General features: G+C 42.1%; 2 protein-coding genes across 2 annotated transcripts; one reads left to right on the top strand and one right to left on the bottom strand.

Moving 5' to 3' along the window:
- The first annotated feature begins 3,103 nt into the window (after positions 1–3,103).
- Positions 3,104–5,541, top strand: NKRF (NFKB repressing factor). The gene has a single exon (XM_044682507.1). It carries the CDS (start codon positions 3,164–3,166, stop codon positions 5,144–5,146), a length of 1,983 nt encoding a protein of 660 aa, XP_044538442.1. The 5' UTR covers positions 3,104–3,163; the 3' UTR covers positions 5,147–5,541.
- Positions 5,542–11,511: 5,970 nt separating this feature from the next.
- Positions 11,512–13,500, bottom strand: UBE2A (ubiquitin conjugating enzyme E2 A). Its single transcript, XM_044682598.1, has 3 exons — positions 13,393–13,500; positions 12,219–12,307; positions 11,512–11,872 (listed from the first exon to the last, which is right to left on the bottom strand). The coding sequence occupies exons 1-3, from the start codon at positions 13,406–13,408 to the stop codon at positions 11,744–11,746; spliced, it is 234 nt and encodes a 77-aa protein (XP_044538533.1). The 5' UTR covers positions 13,409–13,500; the 3' UTR covers positions 11,512–11,743.
- Between the last annotated feature and the right edge of the window lie 2,458 nt (positions 13,501–15,958).

Here is a 15,958-nt window from a genome sequence, read left to right as displayed (position 1 = left end):
TGCAGTGACCTGCATAGGGTATATATAATGTTTGTATTTCTGTCACAGCCAAGTGACTATGTCTGGTTTTTTGTGTCCCCATTAGCACCTGGCACAATACTGTGCTCCTAGTAGGTGATGTTTCTTTGTGAAGTTAGACTGCCATTCACCAGTGAGGCTCCCGGCAGTCCTGCTGGGCCCCTCCTCTTGGTTTTCTAGCTGGTAAAGGGCTTGTGGGCCCTGGAGAACATAGACTGCAAAGCCGGGTTGGGGTGGGGGTGGGGGCACTACTAGCACAACTATCAAGGTGGGGGGACATTATGAGGAGAACCCAGACCAAGAGTGGTGAAAGAGAGGAGGGCCAAAAAGATGGTGACAACCAGAGCCAAAATTCCTAGATCACTCTTAAGGTGTATAAAGCACTTGCCATATGTTACCACATTTCACTTATACAGCCATCCCGTGAGGTAGGTACTAACAGATCTCTCTGGCACATTTTAATATCCTTTACCATAAACACCCAAATTCCCCAACAAAGGATAGCTGGCAAATCACACATCACTGTACACTTCTGTAGCTGTTGACAGAAAGGGTGTATCCTCTAACTCTGATAGCATGAAACCAATATTGTCTATTAACATTTGATCCAAGGTGGTGGTTTGGTTTTGCTTTTTAATACTGGCTTTTACATTACATTGGGTGATATTCTTCCCATTTTACAGGTGAGAAAACTGAGGCTTAGAGAGGCTAGTGACTTGCCCAAGGTCACACAGCTAGTAAGTGTCAGAGGCAGGATTCAAATCCAGTTCTCTTCTGACTCCTAAGGCCAACGTTCTTTCCACTCCACCAAGCTGCCTCTCTACTGGACTCTGAATTATCAACATCCTCGAGTCTTCAGCAGAGGCAAAAGGGAATGATCCAAGTTGGGGAGAAGAGGGGGCCCACTTGATGGAACTGTGCTCAGGTTGGGCCAAGCTGAACGTGATGGAGCCATGCTACTCAGCTTCCAGCAGCTCCAAGGAATAGGCTTCCAGTAACCATAGCACATGCAGCCCCCTCCCCTGTGATTTTAAGAAATGCATTGGGTGCTTTCTCAGGAGTAGGGGAAGAGAGAAGCCAAGGAAAAGCTGCCACTGAGGGGTGGGGCATGAGAAGGGTCAGCACACCCTTGAACAGAAACCAAGGATTCTGGATGACAGATTTTTGCCTAACTAAAGGTTAGTCAGATGAAACTATACGTAGAGAGCTAAGTTTTCCTGTTTGGACCTACCCAGTGGTTCAGATGATCTGATTGAGTCTCGGGCCAATTAGGCAGTTAAAAATCAACAAGTTGGTTCCAGATGTGTGTAGAATGCACAGGTAAAAATATGGTCATGGAAAAGAATGAGAGCAATTAAGATAAAACGTTAAGTGGTGGATCTCTGAATGTCTAATGTTCCTCTCTGGAGGAGTTGGGCAAAAACCAGGATGAGAAAACAGGAAGGGGCTGTGATCTAAATTGCCTAGAGGAGAACTCCAACCACGGAAACCATGGAGCCTTCAGAGTCAAAAAAAGGAATGTGCTTCATTATTTTGGAGGCACCTAGACTTCCTGTATATGGGTTTATACCAAGTAATAGTCTTTTATTAACCCTCTCATCCCAGAGATCAAACATGAAAAATGAATGCTTTTCCCTATAAAAAATGACCTGAAATTCATTCTTTTGTGGTAAATAATTTGTACCTCCACCTGAATTTAAAGCCATCTAGCTCTTGTGGGGACAAGAGATGGGGGGGGGGGGTGTTCACCTCATTCCTCTCAGCCCAGGCAGATGAAAGAGTCTCACAAGTTAACTTCCTTTTTTTTTTTTTTAGTCCAAAGAATGTTCCCTCTAGGCCTAAATGAATGGCCTTCCCTTCTGAAGTGACTTCCTAGTCCAGAGATCCAGCATCTCCAGTATTTTACTTTATAATTCTTTTTACCAGTGAATAACCACTGGGTGTCTCCTTTCTTAATGCTTTACCAGTTCTTCCTCCCTGTCAAGCCATGATTGGGTACATGGTATACCACGGTCCTTTTTTTTTTTTTTTTTTTTTTAAATCCTTACCTTCCGTCTTGGAGTCAATACTGTGTATTGGCTCCAAGGGAGAAGAACGGTAAGGACTAGGCAATGGGGTTAAGTGACTTGCCCAGGGTCAAACATCTGGGAAGTGTCTGGGATCAGATTTGAACCCAGGACCTCCCATCTCTGGGCCTGGCTCTCAATCCACTGAGCCGCCCAGCTGCTCCCCCTCCCCCCCCCATTGTCCTTTTACTTATCATTTCATTGGCTTCCGGCGGTATTGGATTAAGACCCATGACATATATATCACATAGATATATGTTTCATATATATGTATAATTTTTAGTTCATTATTCATGGTGCATCTTTTGTTACTATTTCACACCCATTTGTTATTTTGGCTGTATTAACATTGACCCCATTCAGGCCTCACAACTAAATTCTTATATATAAAATTACAGTAGTCATAGAATGTCAAAGCTGGAAAGGCCCTTAGAAGCCATTTAGTCCAACCTTCTCGTTTGCCCAATTAGGGCTATGCTATTTATTAATAATGGCAGCGCTCTCAACCAGAATCCAGAACTCTTCACTGGAATGTTTGGTCGTTTGGTGGTCTGGATTCCAGACTGGAGTGCAGCAGGCTTAAATTTCAGTGATGAGTTCTTTAAGATCAAAAAGGATTTGGAAATTGGATCTCTTGTATTTTGCCACTGCCGTCATAAAGTACAAAGCAGAAATCAGGTGGCCTGAGTTTGGGGATGCAGAAGAGGTGCGGGTTGGTTTCTCCCAGCTTGTGACAATCTCTGTATCTTAGTACTGCCTGGGCTGAGATGATAGGAATGGTCTATTGAAGAACTGGGGTGTATATATTGAGATTTTCTTTTAACTTGGCTCTCCATTTTTCATTTTATTTTAATGCTGAGAAGTGCCTTTTTAGATCAGCTTGTTTTCTTGTCAAATTGCCCTCATAACTTGGTAAACGCAGCCCCTGGAGTCTCTTCAGCTACAAAGATCTTTGTATTCCAAATGGTCTCTTAGGGAAATGTCCATCTCCCAAGTATGTTAAAAGTTAAAAGGCCCGAACTATTTGGCGATTGGATTTTGAATCACAACTAGCTATGTAACCGTATGGTGCGTGGGGAATGACATTTGAAATTCTTCTTTTCTTTAACATTGTCACTTTCACTCATTCTGTAGGTCAGATCCCTCCCAAAAAGCAAGCTGCTTCCAGACTCCAGGTGAAACCTCGTTTTGAACCTGTACACTTTGTAGCTAGTAGTAATAAAGATGAAAGAATGGAAGACCCTTCAGACACTCAAACACAGCCAGCAGACTCTACCATCCCGCCGTTAGACACCTACCACGATGATGATGTTAACAACAGTTCCCAAGATCAAAAGTCTCAGTATTCCGAAACGAGTCGTGCTCTCATTAATAACCAGACTGCAACAACAAGCATGTCATCAGATAGTGTGAACCCTGCCCTAAGTGGTACATCCCATCTTCTTCCACCCTCTCAGTCAGCTACTGTGTCCTCCCCCTCAGTCAAATTTTCTGAGTCAGAGGTAGCTGGGAAGCAACAGTTTATCGAAAGACTTTCTGCAGTTATTTGCAAGAGCCTTTCAGGGATGAATCTTGGAGCTGATAAAATTAATTATACGTATATGTTAACCCGTTGCATTCAGGCATGTAAGACAAATCCTGAGTATATATATGCTTCTTTAAAAGAAATCCCCCCGATTGACATCCCCAGAAGTAAAAAACTTTTAATTGATGGCTTTGCTTGTGAAGTTAGATGCCAGAGTATCTATCTGACCACAGGCTATGCCGGCAGCAAAAATGGTTCTAGGGACCGAGCTACTGAGCAGGCCATAAAGCTCTTGCAAAAATCTGTGGAAGTTCGAGTTGTTAGGAGGAAATTCAAACATATTTATCAAGATGACCTCGTGGTGTGTCAGGTTGGTGTGTCCTATGATTTTCCTCCAGCCCTAAAAGCCCCAGAAGATCTCTCTGCCAAAAACGGGGCCGAGCAGTCGGACTCCGGCACCAGCTCCAAACATTGGACTGATTTTGTCCTCATTGAAAATGCAAATGATGCCATTGGAATCCTAAACAATTCTGCCTCGTTCAACAAAATGACAATTGAATACAAGCATGAGATGATGCCAAATCGCACGTGGCGCTGCCAGGTGTTTTTGCAAGGGCACTGCTTAGCAGAAGGTTACGGAAGCAAAAAAGTAAGCAAACACGCAGCTGCTTCTAAAGCTTTGAAAATTCTTCAGCAAAACCAATCTGACTCCCCAGTTGTCAAGGCTACACAGGTTCAAACAGTAGGCTATTCACCTAAGGGATCTGGAAACAAAGATTTAAAAGATCTTGTCATTTATGAGAACTCTTCAAACCCCGTATGCACGCTCAATGACACAGCTCAGTTCAACAAAATGACTGTCCAGTATGTTTTTGAAAGGCTGACAGACTCTCGGTGGAAATGCAAGGTGATTCTGGAGGATGAATTTATTACCGAAGCAGTTGGGGTAAAAAAGTTCGTCAAGCATGCAGCTGCAGAAGAAGCTGTGAAAATCCTTAAGAAGACTCAGCCAACTGTCATCAACAACCTGAAGAAAGGCACCATTGAGGATGTGATCTCAAGAAATGAGATTCGAGGTCGATCAGCAGAGGAAGCTTATAAACAAGAGATCAAAGAGGATAACATTGGGAATCGGCTCTTAAGAAAAATGGGTTGGACTGGGGGGGGCTTAGGGAAATGTGGCGAGGGTATCCGTGAGCCCATCTCAGTCAAAGAGCAGCATAAGCGGGAGGGGCTTGGGTTAGATGTGGAGAGAGGAAATAAAATTGCCAAGAAAGATATCGAACAGATCATTCGAAATTATGCGCAGTCAGAGAGTCACACTGATTTAACTTTTTCTACAGAGCTTACCAATGATGAACGTAAGCAAATACATCAGATTGCCCAGAAGTATGGTCTTAGGAGCAAATCTCATGGAATAGGCCGTGAAAGATACTTGGTGGTAGGTAGAAAAAGGCGTAAGGAAGATTTATTAGATCAGCTCAAACAGGAAGGCCATGTTGGACATTATGAACTTGTTATGCCTCAAGCAAATTGAGACCAAAATGATCATGTAAACACTTGCTAACATTTTGTGACATGAATTAGAAAGAAACATTGCATTTTTCTGGTTGTAGAAAATACTCATTCTAAAGTGTTGTAAAACTTTGCTCTTTTTATCTTATGCTTTTGTAGGAAGGCTCCTGTTCAAGTTGTACTAGTGTATAGTCCAGAAGACAAAATTGTCCTTGATGTCATTGATGTTACTAGTTATTTTATATTGTGATGATGTAATAATGTGATAACAAAATCACACCCCAATGTACCCTTTCCCTTTAAAATATACCTTGTATTCTGCCTTCAAAGAATTTTTAATTTGTTTAAAGAGCAAAGCCATTTGGAGTAAATGTGTTAATGATATCGACTACAATAAAACTACAACTGTCAACATCATTTTGGTTTTTCGCTCATGTTTTGTTCTAGGGTACTTTTCATTTTTTAATTTCCTTAAAAGCATACATTCACACTTCATGTACGAGAAAGCATCAGCCTGTAATCCGAATCATTTAATCTAGTCGCCACATTGTCGAGAATGAGGGAGTGTACAAATAAGTGAGTCTTTGAAAACTGACCTTTTGGGGGTGGGGTGGGATGGTTAAGTGACTTGTCCAGGGTCACATACCTAGGAAGTGTCTGACACCAGACTTGAACCTAGGGCTTCCTGCCTCCAAGCCTGGCTATATCTACTGTGCCACCTCACTGCCCCACATAGAAAGGATTTAAATATCCTAAAATCAAAGTTCAAGAAAGGAAGCTTGAATTATTCGTACTCATTACATACCCACAGATGGACGATTCTGGTTACAAGAATGCCTTCCTTGAAAAAACCAACTCTGTCATCTCTCCCACCTTTATTTTTCCACGTATTCCTAAAGGAGAATGTTTTCCGAGTGGTAAATAGTATTGAAAAAGTAAGCAAGCTGGGAGTGGGGGTGGGGAGAGGGGAGAGTAATAACATGAATCATGTAACCATGGGAAAACTTTCTAAGAAATAAAAATTTATAATAAAAAAACAATAATATTGATGGTGATGATAGCATTAGCAAGGCATTTTAAAGTTTGCAAAGCACTTTACAAATATAATCTCATTTGAACAACCCTGGAAGTAGGTACTTTTATCATCCCCATTTTACAGATGAGGATGGCTAACAAGGCAAGATATGAACTCAGATCTTCTTGACTCCAGATCCTGCATTCAATGTCCTATACTCCTAGCTGCCCAGGCACCTTGGGGACAGAAAAAAAAAAAGAGGTTCTGGGCTATTTATTCAAAGCAGAAACAGTTTACAAAGCAGCAACTCTAGAGACTAGACACAGCATTCACTTGGAGGGAAGAGAGGGGCAACATTCTCTCCATGCAACAAGCAAAACATACAGGATCGGGGAAGAGGGAAGGGTGGGAAGAGAAGCCAAAAAAACTAAGGCCTGCCTCTGTTCCCATTTTTAAGTCAAGTCAGCAATATGTATTATTTGGGAATTATAATAAAGTATTTGCTTTGGGAGAAATGATAAAATAGAAAGTACAGCAGGGGTCAACTGGGAAATTATCTTTGAAACGTTACCGCAAGCTTGGACCAGAATGGCTGTTTATCCTCAGAATTACCCATCTTGTAACTTTCTCTTTGGATTGAAGTAATGTATCCAGGCTGTTATTGAAACTGGCTTTTTGTTGTATTCATTACAAGTTTTCATCTTAACCAGGTAATGGTTATAAAGGAGACGAAGCACCATTTAGGACAATTAGGCATAACGGTCTGTAGTACTGCCGGGGGTACCCATTTAACTTTTAATGCTTCATCAGAAGTTGCTCATCCATTCTAGGATGGTTTAAAAAAATTCCTTATCTCCTGCCTTGTTATCAATTCTAGAAGAGTGGCAAGGGCTAGGCAATAAGTGACTTACCTGGGGTCACAGCTAGGATGTGTCTGAGACTGGATTTGAACCCAGGTCCTCCTTTCTCCAGGCCTGGCTCTATCCATTGTGTTACCTAGTTGTCCCTGTAGGGTGTTTTTTAAAAAAAAACAAAACACGTTTTTTGCAGATGAATTTATTTGGTTGCATTTCATACCTACTACATCCTGTAGGCCTTGCCTCCTAACTGCTCTCCTTCCAGCAGACCTGGCTGCTCTCCCTTTTTTCCTTTCTGATAGGAAGAAAAAAATGAGTTTCATTGTTTACCAAGGGCTGAGATTGGTTTCTGTGTTTTTTGTTTTTTTTTGTAGAAAGCAGGTGACTATTGATCCTTTTTTTAAAACCCTCACTTTCTGTCTTAGAATCAATACTGTGTATTGGTTCCAAGGCAGAAGAGTGGTGAGGGCTAGGCAATGGGAGTGTCTGAGGTCAAATTTGAACCCAGGACCTCCTGTCTCTAGGCCTGGCCCTCAATCCACTGAGCCACCCAGCTCCCCCAGACTGGTGTTATTCCTTACTGCATGGCTAAGAATCTTCAAAGGCATCTTGTGGGAGGGTTCATTTAGTGAACTAGAACAAGTTTCTCTTTTTTACTTTTTGCTAAGATGTTGCATTTCTGAATCAGTGTTTGGGAATTTAGAAGAAACAACTTTTGAGTTTTTCCTTCCTACCCCAATGTTCTGAATATGGGACAGAAACTGTTGTTGCTCTGAGTTTTAAGTTTCTAGGAATTAGGAACAGGAAGGTTCTGGCAATTATTCAAAGTCTGATTTTAAGTTAAATGAAACACTGTGCTAAATAGCCGGGGCTACAAAAAGAAGCAAAAGATAGCCTCTACCCTTATGGAGTCCAGTCTAATGAGCTCTGGACCTGCAGCTGGAGGAACTGATCCAGATGCCCCGGGACTTCTGAATTGGTTTGTTCCTCTCCAGAATGGAGAGGAAAATCATCTCACATCTTCCCTCCCTCCTTCCGAGGAACACACATATGAATGGGAGAAATGATTTGCAATGAGGAAAGGCCTAACTTTCCCCCAAAGAGGAATACCTAGAGATTTGTCTGCCTGTTTTGAAAGCGTACTTGATACTGACTTCATTTGTAGCATGGCAACACCGTGCTCCACCCTACATCACACCAAGCTTTGCCCATGTTGGACCACCAATCCACCCTTATTACAGACATTTTTCCTCCCCCTAGTTTTCCTATGGGGAAAAACTTTTGCAAGAGACCTTTGGAAGAGTTGGGGCCATGAAACTGCTAATTGATTGCTCCTGGTTCTTCAGTGTGGCAAAAGCAGTAAAAGGCCAACTGCTTCCTTAATTTTGCTTCCCTTTTGTTTTTCATTGAAGTAGTTGAAATAAAGAGAGAAGCAAGCTTCTGTTGCAACAGTACAATCAATCCTTTCACGTTTGCTATGAAGGATTTCATGCTAATGTGGCGCAGAACCCCTGTAGGGTAGGCCTTCTTTGGGGCAATAACCTTTCTTGTCTATGCGACTTTTTAGAGGTGCTGGGGTCGTGGCTTGTGGTTTCCAGAGAAATCTGCAGACCTGTTTCACTCAAGTGATGCCATTTATACTTATGATTGTGAAAATAAAATACAGTGAATTCACCTATTGAAGCTTGAAACTGCACAAAGCCTTTGGGCACATTCTGTATTTTTACCTACTCTGCTTTAACAAATCTAAGACAGAAGGGTGAGGGCTAAGCAAACAGGATCAACCTAGGACTTGTCCAGGGCCACAGAACTAGGAAGTGTCTAAGACCAGATCTGAACCCATGTTCACCTGGCTCTCTATGCACTGGGCCATTTAGCTTCCCTGCTTCCCTGTGTTTTTTAGTGGCAGTGCCCACGAAAAAGCCACAAGATAAAGAGGAAAAGTTCTACTTTCCTGGAAAAGTGTTCCTGTTGTCCCAGTTGTATGTAAGAATTCGAGGGCTTTTTGACCTTTCTTAGTTGGGAGGTAGTTGGTCCTTGGGGATTGGTTGCTGGTGGTGGGGGTTGGGATATGTTATGTATATGTGTGTGTGTGTGTGTGTGTATCTGTGTATTAAGTCTGCCTAGTGAACTGAGCTGAAGGGTGATCAGCTGGACTTTCTCTAATGGCAGTTATAGACAGTTATAGGCATCTATAAAACCAAGAGTAAAGGAAGACTGGCCAGAGGGGATACAAATTGCCTCGAGCCACCAAATTATTTAGGGTGGGACTAAGGAGTGGGACAAAACACTTTTTTCTTGTGTGTGTGTGTGACTGTGTATTGGCCCCTAGGCAGAAGAGCAGTAAGGGCTAGGCAAAGGGGGTCAAGTGACTTGCCCAGGGTCACACAGCTGGGAAGTGTCTGAGGCCGGATTTGAACCCAGGACCTCCGGTCTCCAGGCCTGGCTCTCTATCCACTGAGCTACCCAGCTGCCCCAAAAATGCTTTTTTCAAAGATTAAAGACTGGGGGGTGGGGTGGGGCTGGGAGAGGAGGGGTGGAGTCTGGGTTGTAGTTTGGAGTCCCACCCACTATCTTCCTCAGCTTTTTGAACTGCTTGGCTTGCCGCTGAGAGTTCATATACTCTGAAGGTCAGAATCTCTTTCACTTCCTTCCAAACCTTTGGAGAAATGAGTTGGAGTCGTTATCAGCAGGGCTCGGGGAGTTCTAACCATGGCTGGCAGAGTAGAGGCTCTGGAGATTGGAATGAGCGTCTGCACCAAGGATCAGACCCTGTGTATATCAAGGGTGCCTGCAAAAATAGTGGAAGAGAAGGGGCCTGAAGGCCACGATCTAAACACTAGTACATATTCTGGACGCCAAACTGCTTCATTAGAAGTGGCTACCAGAGGGACTGAGCAAGCTAAGGCCCAGAACCTCGACAAAGTCACTGTGTGCTCAGATAATCAACCTGTCACCAAAGGAATGAATGAATGAATGAATGGATGGATGGATGGATGGATGGAAGGAAATGCTTGAAAAACAAGTAGAAAGATGTTGTCCACAAAGACCAATTCGTTAAGTTGGATGAAATGACTCGGGACATGAATGTTGACCGGAAGTATGTTCCTGCTCATTCAAAAGGAGGCAATGCCGAAGCTCACAAATTAGCTAGAGAAGCTTACAGGAAGTGAGAAGACTCCGCATTTGTGGCTGTTGAATTTAACTGCAATATATAAGCTCTAGATTTTCTGCCTTGTCTTGGAGCTGTGTTCCATGCTTACCTTTGGCCATTTTCCTCATATACTTCAAAGTTTTCTCTGTGCTAGTCTAAAATTCTTTTAAATAGTTGAAATAAAAGGCAGGCAGCCAGAAAAAAACAGAATTCACGTTCACCTAGTACATTGGTTTCACACACCCTCTCCCTGCCGCTTGATAGATTTGTTCTGCTGACAGTTCCTACTTCTTAAGATTCACTTGTTCACATTACTAAAAAATTACTTTTTCTTCTGCTCACGTTACTTTTCTTTTCCAAAAGAACACAGCAGCACATTTTGATGTTGGCATTGATTTTAAGCAACAACGTTGCTCTTGGGAAGGTAACAAGAGTCTGCTAACTTTCTGATCCACTATTGGGTCTACTACTAGGTCATAGCTAAAAAAGTAGGCCTGGGAGAGCTTGCCTGTAAATTTAAGATTACTTTTTATTTACAATTTCGGAAAAATGTATACTTTTTACATGGACTCCTTGTGCCAAATTACCTGAATAGACTGACAATGGATGTAAACAGAACACTTCTAAGCTGTACTTGTCCCGCACTATCATAATCAAGGTATCACTTATCTTAGCCTGAAGAGTGTCTGGACTTGGAACCAAAAAGCATCCTTAGTGCTTGGTGAGGCTCAGGACTGGAGAAATGTGAAGGGCTAAAGGTGCTTTCTGCAAAGAGGTGGCTAGCTTAAACTCAGAAGACAGACAGAGGAAACCCTAGGGATGGCTTTGCTCCTCAGAGACCAAGAAGAGCTCTCTCATTTTCCCTAACATATAAACCAGAGTGGGAGTTTCTCTACCTCCCCACCTCCAAGCTGAGAGTCCTGTCATATCTGGTTCCCAGGTCCCAGCTGCCTCCCTACTTCGAATATGAGTGTGTATGGTCTGTTTGTCTTTTAAAGCAATGCTTCAGTTAAATAACACTTTCCTTCCCGTCATTTACCTCCCATCTCCTAGGAATAGCCCAGACTCGCTTTCCGTATGGATACTTTCCATAGGATCAAGTTTTCCATTCTAAGTGAGGAAATTCTGTAGGTGTATAGCCAGTGCTTCATTCAAATTCATATGCTCCTAAGAGCAGCCTTCAGGGACTCATTGGGCATCAGCTTTTTTTTTTTTTTTTTTTTTTTTAATGTGCATGGGCACATCGAAACATGTTCTCAAGCATCCCGTGTAGAACCATTATCAGTTGAAAAGCTTGGTGGAAAGTCCACTTACTGTACGATTCTATCCTAAATTGGAGATAAAATACCACAGAAAAGGAATTTGGTATTAGTAATTCTTTTACAAGTAACCCAAGTACAATACATTTGACTTTGTAGTAGGTGTTCTCAGATGTCAGAAGGGGAGGGAGGAAAGAAAGCTTCAGCAAGGAAGGGTGGTAACAGCCTAAAAGCTGTTTTGTTTTCAACAAAATAAATGTAATGATGCTAATAGGAAAAGAAGGCAAGGGACAGACAGAATTTTTTCCAGACTGTTCATTTGTATCGTCCTGGGTCAACAATCGCGCCAGCTCTGTTCTACAATGGCCGAAACTCGCTTTTCATATTCTCGCTTGTTCTCCTGGTATAGCTGGGCAGCCTGGCTGTTTGCTGGACTGTTGGGATTAGGCTCATCCAATAAAGACTGAAAAATACAAAAAAGAGAAGTTCAACTTGCCAAAGTTTAAAAAATTCAAAATAAAGCTGAACTACGTACCCACTTCTATTTATCTACCTCAGGGGTCTATACAGGAAATGTGTTAGTCCCATAATAATTCTAGTAGAATATTCCTAGTGGCCCAGGCCTTACTTTCATTTACAAAAATCAAAAACAAATAAAACTCAGCCATGGCTTCCCCTTCCCTTTTTTTTTTTAAACTCTCATAAGACAAAAGGGCAAGTGACTTGCTCAGGTCCCCTTCCCTTATAACATTAAGCTAAATTATTTATGCAAATGCTCAACAGGCTTTAGTGAAACTAGGAAAATTCACCTGTATGGATGTCAAAATGGAGGAAACATCATAGGTTGGACTCCAACGATTTTGAAGTATATCCAGGCATATACTGCCATCTGCATAGACTAAAAGCATAGCTGTATCAGTATACAGACCATGGACCCATTGCTATGATGACTGACAGTATTCCCAGAGTTGGGGGGGGAAGTTCTTCAGTAGACCATGTTTACAGGCACTCAGCCGTGGTCTTGGTCAACAAGCTGAGCAGTCTATCCTAGTGGCTATTCTATTCAGGGATTCTAGGAGGCCCCTGGGAGTTGTTTTCCAGTGATGGTGAACCTTTTAGAGGGGTGGGTGATGTCTTCAGGCCCGCGTGGAGAGGGGGAGGGGAGCAGCTGGGCCCCTCGTCCCTCTGGCTTTCTAGTAATGAACTCTGTGTTGGGGTGATGACATGTGTGCCCACAGAGAGAACCCTGAGTGCCCCGTCTAGCACATATGCTATAGATTCACCACCATGGGCCTAGGCTGTGTGACACAGGCCACCTAAGAGAAAATACCTCACCTCTATCTCTGGCTATCAAGAAGGCACCATCTAACTTACTCAGAAAAATAAAAAGGCCAGATGATGCTCCATTAGACCATCTGATAATTCTGATCTAAACAGAATCTTGTCAGAACAAAGAACTTACAAGATGTCTTTAAAGGAACATCAAAATTAAAAAAAAAAACTTTCTTAAAAGCAAAAACAAATGGCTCTAGGTCAAGCTGGCTGTGCTTTAGAGAGGCTCTGAAAAAGAAGGGCTTGCTCAAAGCCATTTCAGGCCCTTCCCCCAATTAACTCCTCCCTCCACCCTGCACCATGCCCATATAACACACCCTCAGTTTATAGAGAATAACTACTGATCCTACTGTGCTCAAGAGGGAGTTTGCCCACTACTCGGGAGGCCTCATTTTGAGAGCCATTTCACTGTTCTTCCTTTGGAGCCCACCCTAATAGGTGACTTGAACCTGCCCAGCAAAACCACAGGGCATTTAGGGAGAGTTTCGGTCCAAGATTGCTGGTCCGGGGAGGGATTTCACTTCCCCCATCTTGCCCCCAACAAAATACTCTGATTTGACTGAACTGGAAGCAAGTTAAACCAATTCAAATGCACCAGACAGCTGAGTACCCTCTCTCAAGAAAGACATGTCAAAGGATCAGAACACTTACCATTTGGATGAAACATTTTAGAGACAAATCTTACTGTAGGTGGTTTGTTTGGGTATTCTTCTGTGAATTCTATAGTAAGTTTAAATGTACCTGTAGACAGAAAAGTTTAAACCACCACATTTACAAGCATTTCAGCTCCAGATCGATTTGCTTATTCTTAATAATATACATTTGCATTCAGCGTTATCCTTACAGCAGTGCCGAGGTAATGAGTACAAAAGTCATGAGAAAATCAGACTCGGGGAGGTGAACAGATTTCCTAATATACCTGGGAACATGCAAATGATCCAGACGGATCCAGGAGGAGGGCATGTGCATGTGCGTGTGTGTGTGTGTGTACGTGTACGCATACATACATGTGGACAGGGCAAAGGCCAGGCAAGATGAGACCCCAACAAAGATACCATCTACCCATTTCCAAATGTACAATTTGGGTGACTTCCCCCTTACGACCATTTGTATTTTATTACTTTAAATGTTGCAATTGCTTAAACCGCTTTATTCAAACTTCAGAACAGTCCACAGTGGGCTCAGAATCATCGACTTTGTAATAACTAACTGTAGCAAATGGAAGCTAAGATGGGTCAAGTTTCCTCAGCCTGACATTCAAGGCCCACCACAAAATGGCTCTGTTCTTCCTCCTTCCCCTAGTCTAGAGGTACTCTGAGAAGTGAGGCCCAGTCATGAAGTTCCAGGTGCCTCTGGCAATTTTAGCAGAAAACCCCACTTCATTCTGCTCATTCTTTCCTTCATGATCCAAAGAGCCCCAAACCTTAATGAAGGGGACAAGCCCTACAAGGCTCGAGAATCATTCCCTTTTCTTCAATAGCCCATGCTATTCTTTCTTCCTATAATAGCTCCCCTCTCAACTTGTCATTCTAGCCACCCTCCTAGGCTGGGCTCAAATGGCCTTTGAATTGAAGCCCTCTGATTCTACAGCATTTTCTAATCTAACAATTTTCTAATCTGAGAAGCTGACTAATAGCACACATACTGTCTTCCACACTATCTGTCACCTTTAGGGTCAGGATGCTAGTTATACTGGCTTCATCTCCCCCCCCCCATGTCTGGAACAATCTATGGTGCACACTAAATCCTTAACGTTTCTCTTTTTTTAAACTAAAAGTAGGGAACAAAGATGGAAAGTCATATAAGTCCTTTAAAGTAGGAGTGTCAAACCCAAATTGAAAATGGGGGGGGGACCACTAAACTGTATATAAGGATCACTGCAGGCTTCATATTAACTTAGAAAACCACACATCAATATTATCTATGCTTTATTTTGTAGTTGTTAAACATATCTCAATGACATTTTGCTCTGGGTCAGGCTGTCCTGGGGAGTATTGTGGGCAACTTGTTTTGACACCTCTGCTTTAAAAGAAATAGTAGCCAGATTTAAGATTCATTTCAACTAAATAATAATAATAAGACTCTCCATTTTAAACCCTGCTGTTCCAATAAGGAACATTAGTTAAACAGTGCCTACTGGAAGTATAATTCCCCAAACAATTAAGATTCCAGAAAATAATATCCCATTCCCAGTCTGGGGGATCATGGTCCATGGATAAACACAGAAGGTAGGGGAAGCTATTAATATGCCCCCAAATTGACAATCAGGCTTGAACAAAGAACTAGTAAAAGGCATGGGCTATTGTTAGTAGTTCTGCTCTACAGTGAATTTTTTAAAAATCTCAACTAGTCAGAGAATGTTGACAACATATCACTAATTCTGATGATACGGTACTTTTTGTAATTCTCTGTCCAAAACATGTAAATTGCAAAGTCGGAATTCTGTCCCAAGATTTTTGAGGGAAAAAATCTCCTTCCCAAACATTCAGCATCAACTACTTAAGTGGTCCCCTTACACATGTCAGTAAAGTGAAATTCCATGATAAGTACCATCATTGGCAGAATTTAAGTGGACACAGGTCAGAAAACTACCTGCCCCTTGTACATCCCCCACAAGTCTGTATCACACTGTCCTCAGCATTCAAAAATTGACAGTTGCCTTAGTTATTCACACTAATGAGGGGATCAGTGGCAGAGGTCACCCAGAAATCATTCCTCTTTGGTTCTGGAAGGCCCCATATGATTCCAACAGATTTGTCTTTCTAATTATGTTTTGTTTAGGCCAATACACAATTGAATTGGCATTTGGTGGGCACCCATGTGACAGAGGAGGCAACCCTTAACCAGGGACTTTACCTGATTCTTAAAAAATTGGGCATCAAACCCAAAGAGCCCAACTTTTGGGACATGAATCCACTATTTGACAAAAACTGCTGGGAAATTTGGAAAACAATATGGGAGAGATTGGGTTTGGATCAACATCTCACACCCTACACCAAGATAAATTCAGAATGGGTGAATGACTTGAATGTAAAGAGGGAAACTATAAATAAGTTAAGTGAACACAGAGTAGTATACTTGTCAGATCTCTGGGAAAGGAAAGACTTTAAAACCAAGCAAGAGTTAGAGAAAATTACAAAATGTAAATTAAATGGTTTTGATTATATTAAACTAAAAAGCTTTTGTACAAACAAAAACAATGTAGTCAAAATCAGGA

Source organism: Gracilinanus agilis, chromosome X, assembly GCF_016433145.1.
Source record: "Gracilinanus agilis isolate LMUSP501 chromosome X, AgileGrace, whole genome shotgun sequence".
NCBI classification, from domain to species: Eukaryota; Metazoa; Chordata; class Mammalia; order Didelphimorphia; family Didelphidae; genus Gracilinanus; species Gracilinanus agilis.
Note: the sequence above shows the minus strand (reverse complement) of the source record. Positions and strands in the feature narration are given on the sequence as shown.